Raw genomic sequence first — 14,572 nt, forward strand, 5'->3', positions numbered from 1 at the left:
AATCTTTCTGCATTTTTACATTTTCAATCATTCTGTATGATTTATAAGCTTGTTTCATCAAGGGGACCTAAAAATATTCCCCATAAGGTGAATTTACTGGTATTACTATACTTGTGGGGACATTTGGTCCCAATAATGTAGGTAATAACAGTACACAAACACACGATTGGACAGTTACTGTATACAGTACATAGCAACCTAAAGGGTGTCTCCACTATACCCACTTTACCACCTTGTATATTTCTTAAAATGCTATGTAATCCTCTTAACATTCATGTTAGAAAAAAATGTCCATTAATAGTAGACAGTTGAAATATCACAAATATATTTTTTAGCAGAATTTGCATAGCATATGTGTAAATGTGACTTTTATCCTATTATCATAACACTGTACAACTAAACAGCATGTGAAGCAATAGGACACCAATCGGGTACAGTTGATACACTGTCTCAACCGTACCCCACTGACATGCTCGCACATTTCTATAGATTATGAAAAGACCTTGCATGGCACAATGTCATAAAATATGTCTATTTTTAGAGCACAGAGTAATGTTTGCAATTAAGTTTAACAATCATAAAATAATAATAAGCTATTCATTGTGGAAGGGACATGGTGAAATGAAAATCTCACCTTGGAAAAAAAAAACTTTTGCCAATATCTTCGGAGTGGAAAGACGCATACATTTCAAATTTCCCATGATCAAAGAGAACACTAATACACATGTGTGGAGCAAAAATCAGGCTCGGGGTTCTTGTGTACGCAAGTTATTTAAGGTGTATCAACTGTACACATGTCTCAAATGTACTAAGTCTACCCTACTGATGGTGAAAGTGATTGTACCAGGAGGATAAGCAGTTTTTAATCATCAAAGGATCCATCCTTATCCATATCAAGTGAGCCACCAAACTTTTTATTAGACATCCTTTGCAACTTGGAACCAGTAAATTAGGCTCAATAAATCTTTCATAAGTCCCAAGTTATTTGTCATCACACTGATAAAGTCACATTGATAATTGCCTGGAGACACTTAATGTGTTTTGTTATTGCACAGTAACAGTAAGCATTATGTTGATGCGGTTGCTATGCCTTTTAAACATAAATTCTTCATACTGTAGCCCAGGGGTAGGCAACCTCAGTCCTGGACTGCCGTTGTCCTGTAGAGTTTAGCTCCAACCCTAATCAATCACACCTGAACAAGCTTATCAAGGTCTTCAGAATTACTAGGGCTAGAGGCAGGTGAGGTTTTTTTCAGGGTTGGAGCTAATTTCTGCAGGACATCAGCACTCCAGGACCGACGTTGCCTACACCTGCTGTAGCCTATTTAAATTCCTAGTTTGTTGGTTTCAAAAACTGCTTTCAGATAAAGCACAAATGTTTTGTTTTCTCACAAATTAACATTTCTATCGTTATTTACTCACCCTCATGTCTTTCCATGTATTTTGAATAATCATGCAGGTGTTTTTTACGGAGGCCGAGAGAGCTCAATGTGCCGCAAATTCAGAAAACACATGCAAATAGAAAAGGCACCAGCAAATCAAGAAAACATCTTCATCAGTTTAACAGCAGGTGCTGCAAATGCTCACAATGCAAACAAATACAGAAACGCGAAAGATAAATAAAGAATTTTGTTTGCAGCGCTTTTCTTTGTTTGGTTGTGTTGTGAGTATTTGCAGTGTGTTTCTTTATTTGGTTGTGTTGTGAGAATTTGCAGCACGTGTGTTGTCAAATTGATTAAGTTATTTTCTTAATTTGCAGGTGTTTTTCCTATTTGAAGTGCGTTTCTTTATTTGGTTGTGTGTTGTGAGCATTTGTAGCGCATCTGTTGTAAAATTGATTAAGTTGTTTTCTTAATTTGCTGGTGTTATTCTATTTGCAGCGCATTGAGCTCTCTAGGCCACCGTAGATTTTGCATCATTGAGAATGCATTATTCACTCCGTGAACCGGGTGTAAAGGTAAACAACTGAAAAGACTGAAAAGAACTGGCTTACAAGTACAATTTATTCACTGAAGATTCATTCAACTCAAGTTCATCTCAAGTGCGGCTCTGCTCCTGTGCGCTGATGATTGTGCTTCGAGGCACCAGTGCAACACATGCATAAGGGAGAGGACAACCTAGTACGAAAGGACAAATAAATTAAATAAACAAAAAAATTACATTTTTGTTGGTTTGACAACCAACCATTCCCTTGATGGTTTCTGTTTTGAACAAGCCATTTTTTGGGGGGGATAGGAAGTAATACGCAAGAGTAATGTATTTTAATTACATTTATTGTACAAAAGGCCTAATTTTAATGATGCTAGTGCCACCTATTGGACATTTTAATTTGTTGCCTTTATCCTTTGTGCCTTTATACATAATGTCTGAATCACGTGGCCATTATTTCCGTAATTTCATTGGTTTAAAGCATCAGAACTAAATGTCAATCAAAGACTTTTCATGTCCAGACACGTACCAAGCTGCTAACTTCTGCGACAGTTTTTGTGTAGCGATCTCCGTGCTGATCTGGTCCAATTTCTATCGGATATTTGTTCATACTGTGTGCGTACATTTTGAAAAACCTCACTCATACTGATGTATGACTCAAATGGGAACAGTAAAGAAGTTTATTGTGGACATGGACCGAGTGATTTATTGTTCTGCCTGGACAGTCTGTAGCGGTTGCCACATAGATTAAGAACTTCACCCTAAACTTCCATAAAAATTTGGTCCTTCGAGCCGGAACAGGCAGTTACTACAGCATCACCATGTCCAGAACAGAAGGACAGGCTACACCAGATTTACCAGTGGTTCGACCACGTCGACATGTCATCCCACCAAGATACCTTGATGACTTCTATGTTGATTATACAGTGCAACGCCAGCCACTTCATTTGGATGATATGCTGCCAACAAAAGGTGCCATTGGACCTGTATCAGTTGAAAAGTCTACATCTGAGTTCCCAAGGACTGAAAGCAGACCAGAACCACCAAAAGGTGCAAGCACTGGATCAAGTGAACATAGCTAATTCGGGGAGAGAATTGAGAGCTTTCACAGCCAAAGAACTGAGTCTCGCAAAGCACACTTACCCTGTTAAGTTACTGCAAAGGAAATAAATACATCTGCAAGGTTTGCCTATTCCTCCACTGCAGCAGGCTCAACCACTCCTACTTATTGGCTCAGATTACCCACATTTAATCACAGCCACAGAGCTGGTACGTCTCGGACCTCCTGGTGGTCCTGCCGCTGTGAAAACTAGACTTGGGTGGACTCTGCAGGGACCCTCAAAGTTCCTTGCCAGTCAGCTCTCACCACAGCAGTGTCTATTCACCTCTACTTTGTCTCCAGAAGCAGAACTGTTCAACAATGTACAGAAATTGTGGCAAATGGACACACTTCCATATAGAAGTGAAAAACTGATCACAAGATCAAAGCAAGATGCAGAGGCAATGCAAATTCTTGAGGAGAAAACAATCAGGATGGCAGTTGGAAACATTCAAAGGTATGCAATGCCTCTGCTCTGGAAAAGGAATCTTCCTCCTTTGCAATCAGATAAGGAAGCAGTAACATCTCACCTGAGACGCACAGAGAAACGACTTTTGCAGAACCCTGACCTTGCATCAGTGTAAGTTCATGAAGTACAAAAACTTGAAAATGCAGGTTATATCTCAAAGGTGACACCAGAGGAGGCAGTAGAAAGCCAGCGTGCATGATACATACCCCACCACATTGTTCAGCACAATGAAAAGCACAGAATCGTCTTCAACTGCTCATTCAAGCACAGAGGAACAAGCCTAAACGACCATCTTCTCCACGGCCCTAAACTTGGACCAACCCTCTTAGGAGTACTTCTGCGCTTCAGAGAACATCCGGTTTCCATTAGCAGCGCTATAAAAGGAATGTTCCACCAAGTGGGGCTGCTGCAGGAGGACAAACCCTTTCTTTGTTTCTTATGGAGAAACTTAGACCAAGGAAGAGTCCCTACTGTCTTTGAGTGGCAGGTACTGTTTGCAGCCCCTGCTGTGCAACATTTGCTTTGCAGAAACACGTGTATGATCACAGTAAGCCTGAAGAATGCTTTCCTGTAGCTCAAATAGTAGAGCATGGCGCTAGCAACGCCAAAGATCATGGGTTCGATTCCCAGGGAAAGCAAGAGCTGATTAAAAAAAATTGAAAAAACTGTATCTTGAATGCAATGTAAGTCGCTTTGGATAAAAGCGTCTGCTAAATGCATAAATGTAAAATGTTGACAACAAAGCTTTCCATCTGCTAATGAAGCACAGACCCTTGTCATCAAGATGCAGAAACTCCTGTCAGAAGGTGGCTAGTGGGCCACTAACACTCCATCAGTCATTGCTCATTTCCCTGATGAGCTGAAATCTGCCAACAGTCACCTACGGTTCACTCAAAATGCAGCAGACCCACAAGAGATGACTCTGGGCCTACGTTGGCAGTGCTCTTCAGATGTTCTCGGTTACAGATACAAACAACAGGAAAATTCTGTACCAATACTGAGGAACATTTATAAAACTCTTGCGAGCCAGTATGATCCGTTAGGCTTCTTGATTCCATACACCACAAGAGCCAAAATCATTATCCAACACTTATGGGACAAGAAGCGGGAATGGGACAACCCAGATCTTCCCAAAGATCTGATTCAGTCCTGTTTAACCTGGCGGAGAGAATTGTCACAATTACTCTACGTCATGTTCCTAAGATGTTACATCACCGCATCTGCTGACATATCAGATAGCCAACGCATCATGCATATATTCTGTGATGCATCGGAACGTGCTTATGGATCAGTCGCATATCTCAGAACAACTGACAAACATGGTAAGACCCAAATTTCATTCACTGCTGCAAGATCGAGAGTAGCCAAACGTCAACAATCTATACCCCAACTCGAACTTTGTGCTGCTTTCACTGGTGCTCAATTGGCTGCCACCTTGAGAAAAAAACTGACCATCAAGGTTGATCAAGAACTATACTGGACTTACTCCACAACTGTATTGATTTGGCTTCTATCTGACTCATGCTGAGATACAAGACCTTACAGACCCAAAAGCGTGGCGTTATGTCCATTCAGAGTTGAACCCAGCAGACAACATTACCAGGGGACTCACTCTCACTAAACTCTCAAAGCAAAGCCGATTGAATCAAGGCCCACAGTTCCTAATTCAGCAGGTTAGTACCTGGCCCAAACAGTCACCTTATGTTGTGATGACATCCGAGAACGCCGCAGTTCTACCTTCAGTGGAACAATATCCTCCAGTAACTCTGGTATCCCAGATATTACTCAGTACAACTCACTTCAAGATCTGATTAAGGATACTACTATTTCCCTTCATGGGGTGGCGGACAAAGGTGCACTCTCTGCTGATGAATATTCACAAGCTGAACAGGAACTTTTGAGACATGCTCAAATTGAAAGCTTCCCAGAAGAAACAGCCCAACTCCGGTTAGGTAAACCTGTATCTAACTCTAGTCGTCTTCTCACTTTATCGCCAGAGTATGACCACGAAGCCAAATTAATCAGGGTGGACGCCTCCGCAGATGTGAACAATTAGACTCAAGCACACGTCACCCTATTGTCTTAGAGTCTGGTCACCCTCTAACCAAGCTTCTGATTCAACATTACAACAGTCATCTGTTACACCAAGTACTTGAGCGTGTTTTCTCAGAACTGAGACGGAAATATTGGATCATAAGAGGCAGAGAAGCAGTAAAAAAACACCAACACAGCTGCTATGAGTGTAAAAAGTGGCAAGGTGAAACCAGAAATTCCCAAGATGGCTGACCTTCCACAGTCTAACCTTAGATTGTTCCGTCTTGCCTTTTATTCAACAGGTATTGACTGTTTCGGCCCCTTTCAGGTTAAGTTAGATGTAGATGTGAGAAACACTTCGGGATATTGTACAAATATTGTATCAAAACTGCTCCGGGTGTGTGTTCACGGTGTGTGTGTGTGTTCACTGCTGTGTGTGTGCACGTTGGATGGGTTAAATGCAGAGCACGAATTCCGAGTATGGGTCACCATACTTGGCAGTATGTCACTTCATAAAATTCATAAAAATGCCTTACTACCAAAGCTGTTCATATTGAACTCCTATCAAGCATTGACACAGACTCCTTTCTCATGTCCTTAAGAAGGTTCATAGCTCACAGAGGGAAACCATATGACCATACCTTCTTTCAGACCATGGCACAAATTTCAAGGGAGGTAACACAGAATTCAGAATGCCTTCAATGCACTTCACACACCCTTGAAAGAGCATCTGGCCTCCCAACAGATCCATTTCCGTCTGAACCCACCAAATGCACCACATTTTGGAGGATCATGGGAGAGAGAGGTTAAGTCAATCAAGACAGCATTGCGTACCTCTCTTGTTCCCAATCTGTGTCAGAGGAAGTGCTGAACTCTGTACTTGTGGAAATAGAGGGAATATTAAACCCCAGACCACTGGGATATGTTTCCTCAGATATAGCAGATATTGACCCACCTAACTCTCTCCTCATGGGACGTTCGACTTCTGCTTTACCACAAGTTGTTTACCCAGAATCGGAAATGCTCAGTCGCAAGAGATGGAGCCATACATATACCTAAACCTATACATCTCCACCCCCTGATCCCTAAACCCACCCCATCTCCACCCCTAAACATGTTGTGGACTGCAGCGAGCCCTACTTGATTATTTCCGTAATTTCATTGGTTTAAAGCAGCAGAACTAAATGTCAATCAAAGACTTTCATGTCCAGACACGTACCAAGCTGCTATCTTCAGCGATCTCCACGCTGATCTGGTCCAATTTCTATCGGATATTTGTTCATACTGTGTGCGTACATTTTGAAAAACCACACTCATACTGATGTATGACTCAAATGGGAACAGTAAAGAAGTTTATTGATTTATTGTTCTGCCTGGACAATCTATAGCGGTTGCCACATAGATTAAGAACTTCACCCTAAACTTCCATACATTTATTTCATACTAAGTATAGTTAAAATATATTAACACATTTACTGACAGACTCGAGACTTATACTGATATAAAAATTAAAATTAAACTTTATTTGGCGTACTACTTGTGCACAATGCACATTTCTTAATATTAAGTCTAAAATGTGTTTTAATGTCACTTTTGATAAGAATTGTATGATCTTTGAATAATATTAGTCTTTAAATGCAAAATATTAATACTAAGCATTTCTTTAATTGTACTTCTGCACTACTTCAGCACAATTAAAGTGCATTAAGTACAAAATTAGTTGTTCCAGTTTAGCAGACCTTAAGTTGACCAGTTTAGTACTAAAAGTACAAAGACAGGGCATTTTGTTAAGTAGACTACATAAATATGAAAATGTATTTGTAGTATATTTAGCATTTCAAATGCATTTAAATATATTTATTTTTCACTAGGGGAATCATGCATGTCTATGCCATTTCTCTGCAACAGCATATAAAAATCCGTGTCACGTTGGTAGAGTACCAGTTCGTATGCTTTGTCTCAAAAAAATAAAAAAATATTAGCCTATAGGTTGAGGTTAATCAAAGTGTATTTGGATAAAGAAATGTTTGGAAAATTGATTTGAAATTGATTTTTGAATATTTATTTATTTATTTGTACTCTCTCAAAGATAACATTTTGTCATTTGTTATCTGTGTAGCTTTGAAAGGGAAATTCCAAGGATACAGAACTTGAATATATCATGTATTTATAAAGTTGAATGATAACCATGGCTATTACCCTGCAATATTTTAAATACAGGCCTCATAAACACTTTAGTTAGACAACCAAATTCATACTATATAATTAAATTATCTTTGCAAAGATCTCTGCACATAATTCTAACCCCATGAAAGTTTGATACAACATGGACAATCTAACTATTTGCGAAAAACAATTAGATTAGATATCAAAGATGAAGTAGCATTTTTTTCTTTGGTTAATAATTGCCATTTCTGGAAATAAGAAATAAGTTTAGGAATACCTTCACACAGTGACTACCAAACCGAAACTTACATTTGTTTTTCAATCTGCATTTTTTTCTGTTCTTCAATGTGTTGATTGTCTTAGAATATTTATGGAATATGGATTTTGCATGTTCTCCCTGTGTCTGCGTAGGATTTCTCTGGGTGCTCCAGGTTTCCCCCACAATCCGAAGACATGCAGAATAGGTGAATTAGACACAATAAATTGGCCATAGGTGTGAGTGTGTGTGCCACTGTGTGAACCCTGCTATGGTCTGGCCAACTGTTCAGGGTGTACCCCGCATGTGGCTTGAAACGCTGGCTAGAGCCCCCCACAACTCTGCAGAGGACAAGCAGTATGAAAAATGAATGATATTGTAAATTCTACATCTGGCTTGAGCTGAACATTTTACCATATTAAAATGTTTAAACTCAATTAAAACCATATTAAAATAACAGACATGTTGGCATTCATCCACATTTTACTACATGAGGCTCAATTTTTCATCTTATCTATGAATTAAGCTTTACACAAATTGTGCAGAACAGTACAAAGGTATTTTATTTCAACATGTTATTGTCATTGCCAGTCCATAGTTTACTGGAGATATCATATCTTAGACCATCCTAATAAATCCTCCCATATTAGGATGGCATAGATAAAACCCAACTCCTATAAAAACCCTGGTGTTTTGATGTTCATCCTCTTTTTCTTGACGAACTCCAGGTAAATAACCATCATGGAATTTCTATATTGAGAATTCAGCTTAAAACATTTATCTCAGCTTTGAGTTCATTGTAATTAAGGAAACTATACTTTATTTCTTATAGAAAATTGGCGGAAAAAAATGGGGAGACTTACACTTATAGCAGGTAAGAAATAATAAAGTGCAATCTAAAATACGCTTGTGAATTATTTTATATTTGTCATTTACATGATATCATTGCAAATTGTAGGATTGGGCTTGGTGCTCTGCCATGTTGGTGAGTCACTGAGTATCAGATCACATTATTACATCAAACCTCTCTTTTAAATGAAATATCTATATATTTTTGCAATTTTGAGATGAGTTTAAGGGGTGCATTTTAGTTTGAAAGTGTCTTGTCTAAGAGCTTCTTTGTGTATCCATATCCAGCCTTCTCCATGGAAATGGGCTGCTACTTCACCAACTGGTCCCAGTACAGACCTGGAATTGGAAAGTATACTCCTGCAAATGTTGACCCTTTCCTTTGTACACACCTAATCTATGCTTTTTCAATCATAAACCAAAAAAACGAGCTTATCACCTATGAGTGGAACGACGATGTTCTCTACAAGGCATTCAATGACCTCAAGAACACGTATGTACTAGTTAAAATATTGTAAAAATGCATTAAAATACCAAAAAAGTAAGAAAGTAACACTGCAGTTAGACATGGTAACATGAAATCATATATAATAAATATTATAAAGACATCCTAAAATATCTATATTAACCTCACAGAAATCCCACTCTTAAGACTCTTCTGGCTGTTGGTGGATGGAATTTTGGTTCAACACAGTACGTTTTATTTCCTTTTTTTCTTCATTATCACATTGGCTTGATGGTCAGCTGAAATGCAGAAACATCTACTGTAGATATCAAGATTTTTCCAAAATTCATTTCAGGTTCTCCATCATGGTTTCCACTGCTGCAAACCGTCAAATATTCATCCAGTCCACCATCAAGTTCCTGAGAACGCATGGATTTGATGGTCTGGACCTGGACTGGGAATACCCTGGAGCAAGAGGAAGTCCACCTGAAGACAAACAAAGATTCACACTGCTGTGCAAGGTGGGTCTGAATGTAATGTCTTTTAGGCAGATATTGTAGAGAACTTTTGGTCTTTTCATTTTTATTTATCCATGTTTCTCTTTGCAGGAACTTGTTGCGGCCTATGCAGCTGAGGCCAAAGATACTGGCAGACCTCAACTGATGCTAACTGCTGCTGTATCAGCTGGCAAAGGGACAATTGATGAAGGATACGAGATTGCAGAGATTGCCAAGTAATCCATTCATCCATTTTCCAAATCTCTTGGCCTATGTAGGGTCATAGAATAATGAATCAGCATAGATGTTTTAGACCCCTCTTGATTTGTGTAACTTTTTTTTTTTTTCAGATACCTGGACTTCATCAATGTGATGACTTATGATTTCCATGGAACTTGGGAAAGATTCACAGGACACAACAGCCCCCTGTACCAAGGCTCAAAGGATGAGGGAGACCTGATCTACTTTAATACAGTGAGAATTTATATACTGTAACTATAATTTATCATGAGGTTTTCAAACTTACCGAAGTAATCCTTTTTAAAATGAGAGCTCTCCTCCCCATTCAGGACTACGCTATGCGCTATTGGAGGGACAACGGCACCCCTGTGGAGAAACTCAGAATGGGTTTCGCAGCATATGGTCGTACTTTCCGTCTGACATCTGCAGATACTAGTGTTGGAGCCCCAGCTAGTGGACCTGCTTCAGCTGGAACCTACACTCGCGAGGCTGGATTCTGGTCTTACTATGAGGTGGGAGCTTTGGAATAATTTTTTCCAAAATAATGTAATATATTCTAATATAAGTAATATAAGTATCTTTTGAATATTCCCAATATCCTTATACTGTCAAACAATACTGTCAATATCTGTATAGATCTGTGGATTCCTGGAGGGAACAACACTCCAGTGGATTGAGGATCAGAAGGTGCCCTATGCCACAAAGAACAGCGAATGGGTTGGATTTGACACCAAGGAGAGCTTCGAAACTAAGGTACTTTTGAGACTTTACTGGAGTTGGGTTTCATTGTCAACACTTGTCAGAAACTGACTAGCAACTCTTCTTTCAATTTATAGGTCCATTATCTGAAAGATAAGAACTTTGGTGGAGCCTTTGTCTGGGCGCTTGATCTGGATGACTTTGCTGGACAGTTCTGTAATCAGGGGAACCATCCTCTCATGGGCCATCTGCACAATCTTCTGAATATCGGTACAAATTTCACAAGCTGTCCTTGCAACACTGGTTGTATGTGAATAAAAAACCAAACAAAACTAATGCTTATTAAAATGCTTTTTCCAGAAGTACCTCCAAGGCCTTCAACCACCACCCCCAAACCTGGCCAAACCACAACGCCCACCACAACTACCACCACCACCACCACTCATGCTCCAGGACCAGGATTCTGTAATGGAAAGCCAGATGGACTCTATCCTCATCCTGAAGACCCCAACAAATATTATAACTGTGCAGGAGGCAATACCTTCTTGGAGCATTGTGCCAAAGGCACCGTGTTTGATAACACCTGTAAGTGCTGTGTTTGGCCCTAACGGATCACCTTCTAAAAACATCTGCAAATAGTGAAAGCGCACAAATGACACTAAACATCAATTGTTTCATGTTCATAAACTGAAAATATTATGTCTAAACATAACACAGTTATGTCTTCATTCCATCTGGGTGCAATTTGTTCAATGACTCACTGTTTCTTGGTCATTTTTCTGAAGAAATTAATTAAATTAAACTGACTTGTCATCTAGGGAGACTTCTGATGCAAGTACACTGCTTCACAATCATAACTCAAAATCTCATTCATAAAACAGCAAAGCAACAAATAAAAAAATAGGCTACATAAATTTGTTTCTACCAAATTTAGAAGGACGATACATATGCAGCATGTGCAAAAAAAATTAAATGAAAGGTCCTCTGGATGCATAATGGAAAAAAACAGCATCATTCAGTTTGTGTGATGTGCAGTTTTCTCATCAATAAATGGCTTTCAATGGCTTTACATCTTTATTCTTACCAGACGTAATCTACCGTACATATAATAATGGTCTGTCTGTTTTATCAGTAGTCAGACAAGATTATTCTATAGAATACTATCCATCCATCCATTTTCCAAACTGCTATCTGTAATATCTAATATCTGTATATTATATTATATTATATTATATTATTACTTATTTTATATTATGGCATCTTAAAAATGAAACATTATAATAAAATTAACATACAAATGATTACATATACACTGATCGGGCATAACATTACGGCTGGTGGAATAATCTTCCCACCCCTATCCGGAATGCTGGATCCCTGTCAGTCTTCAAGCAACAACTGAAAACTCATCTCTTTCGGCAGTACTTGACTTCATCCTAAACTAAAAAAAAAACAAAAAATCCTTATCTTTCCCTCTATCTTTCTCTCCCTCCCTTACTAGCTTGTACTTATTTGAACAATGACTGACACTTGGTGTTACGAGCACTTCCTCTGTCTGATTGTCTCTTCAAGATTAATCGCTTTTTGTATTCCCCAATTGTAAGTCGCTTTGGATAAAAGTGTCTGCCAAATGACTAAATCTAAACATTATGACCACTTTCCTAATATTGTGTTGGTCCCTCTTTTGCTGCCAAAACAGCATCCAAGGTTTCCTAGCAGAACAGTGCCCAAAGCATCACATTGCCTTCCCATATTGCATCCTGGTGCCATGTGTTCCCCAGGTACACACGTGATGTAAAAGAAAACGTAATTCATCAGACCAGGCCACCTTCTTCCATTGCTCTGTGGTCTGGTTCTGATGCTCACATGCCCACTGTTGGTGCTTTCGGCAGTGGACAGGGGTCAGCATGGGTACCCTGACTGGTCTGGGGCTATGCAGCCCCTTATGGAACAATTTGTGATGCACTGTGTATTATGACACCTTTCCATCAGAACCAGCATTAACTTCTTGAGCAATTTGAGCTACAGCTCATCTGTTGGATCGGACCACAAGGGCCAGCCTTCGCTCCCCACATGCATCAATGAGCCTTGGCTGCCCATGACAAGGTCGCCGGTTCACCGCTGTACCTTACTTGGACCACTTTTGATAGATACACCCCACAACAGCTGCAGTTTTGGAGATGTTCTGACCCAGTCATCTAGCCATCACAAATTGGCCCTTGTCAGACTCACTCAAGTCCTTATGCTTGGCCATTTTTCCTGCTTCTAACACATCAACTTTGAGGACAAAATGTTGCCTAATATATCTAACCCACTAACAGCTATACATATATTATATATATAATATATGTAGGGAAGATGTAATGGGTTCTCCAATCCTTTGGGGAGAGCTGTGCGTTGTTTCCTATTAGGGGAGTGAGCCCTTCTTTTCACTCACAGTTCTATTTTCATTGTGAAAGGTAAGGAGGGTTATCATGTTGCTCCACTGTATCCATTAAAATGTATCTAATTATAGTAGCCATCCATGTTATTAGGATAAATATATTTTTGATGAGAGGTTGGTTTATGCGTATCAGACATTATTTTTGATAGGTTGTTGTGTATTTCTTATATTATTGCACATTTCCTATGTTCCATGTAGTGGTGGGCAGAGCGAGGCTTCGTGAAACACTGCAGCAGTTGAAGCAAATGCGGAAGCCGAATATAGTTGAGCTTAACTTCCCTTAACTTTTCCCATTCATTCTCTATGGTAGTGCTTAACACTACGGATGTAATATATTTTTGGCCACGCGTATACTTCCTGGCGCTGTTTCGTCTTTTCCGTGGCGGGTAATTTAAAAAGCCGAGTATCATCTGTCAATCATTCGCGTTCGCAGTGGAGGAGGGGAGACCCGTTGTACAACAAATATTTACTGTCTGAACTACCTTAAAACAGATTTTACCTATGGTGACTGCTGTTTAATCTGACAAACCGAGAAGGTAAATTGAATGCTAACTTACTGTATTGCATATACATTATGAATAATATATTTTATCATTTAAATTGCATGTATATTATCATGTAATCGGATTGCCAGTTGTGTTGAATGGTTTGACGTTAGGAAACAGTAAACCAAACTATTATAAAAAATAAAAACTCTTATAAAATACAGCTGTTATTTTATAAGAGTATCTTTGTTTGTAAAGGTGAATGTTTCATCATTAATCTCTCACTATGTACTTAAATAAAATATTTAATATATATATATATGTCAACAGTGCAGTATGATGTAGTACTTGTAATTAATATATATTACACACACACATTTAAATTACAAACAAATTGATTACAAAAATGTGTGTTTATTATGAAAAAATAGATAATCAAACACAATAGTCTGTGAAAGAGGATATTGTGAAATATATTAATAAATGTTGTGTTTTCATGGACTTCTAGAAAATAAATAGATGCATTTATTTATTGATATATTTATTTAATAAATTATGAATTACATTTAATCATTATTTAATTATTTCAGAATAATCTGTTTCATTTAATTGTTGTTTTATTTATTAAGTAATAAAATCATATAAATCAGAATAGAAGTGTGTTAATTAATTGTGTATTATTTTTTAAGTAATAAAAAATATTGTGAAATATTTTTACAATTTAAAATAACTGTTTTCTATTTGAATATATTTTAAAATGCATTCATGCAATTAATTTCTTTGTTTACTTTGGAATGATATGTTGACTCCATGCAGGATTGTAAAATGTAACTTTTACTGTGTTATATATGCATCATTTTCTATTTATCAGTGGAATTTTTTTACCATTCTTTCAAAACATTTTCAAAACTCTATGATTATTTAGATGTTGGAAAGCATATAATATTTCTTAAGCATGTTG

At 38.3% G+C, this 14,572-nt stretch overlaps 1 protein-coding gene across 1 annotated transcript; it reads left to right on the forward strand.

Annotated features, from left to right (window-relative positions):
* Positions 1–8,802: 8,802 nt before the first annotated feature.
* Positions 8,803–11,291, forward strand: LOC306854913 (acidic mammalian chitinase-like; the record flags this gene model as incomplete). The annotated part of the gene is made up of 11 exons (XM_079393227.1): positions 8,803–8,827; positions 8,912–8,938; positions 9,091–9,295; positions 9,439–9,495; positions 9,603–9,768; positions 9,856–9,980; positions 10,095–10,218; positions 10,314–10,496; positions 10,621–10,737; positions 10,821–10,953; positions 11,044–11,291. The coding sequence occupies 11 exons, from the start codon at positions 8,803–8,805 to the stop codon at positions 11,289–11,291; spliced, it is 1,410 nt and encodes a 469-aa protein (XP_079249353.1).
* Positions 11,292–14,572: the final 3,281 nt, after the last annotated feature.

Source organism: Barbus barbus (assembly GCF_936440315.1).
Source record: "Barbus barbus genome assembly, chromosome: 35".
Classification (NCBI taxonomy): domain Eukaryota; kingdom Metazoa; phylum Chordata; class Actinopteri; order Cypriniformes; family Cyprinidae; genus Barbus; species Barbus barbus.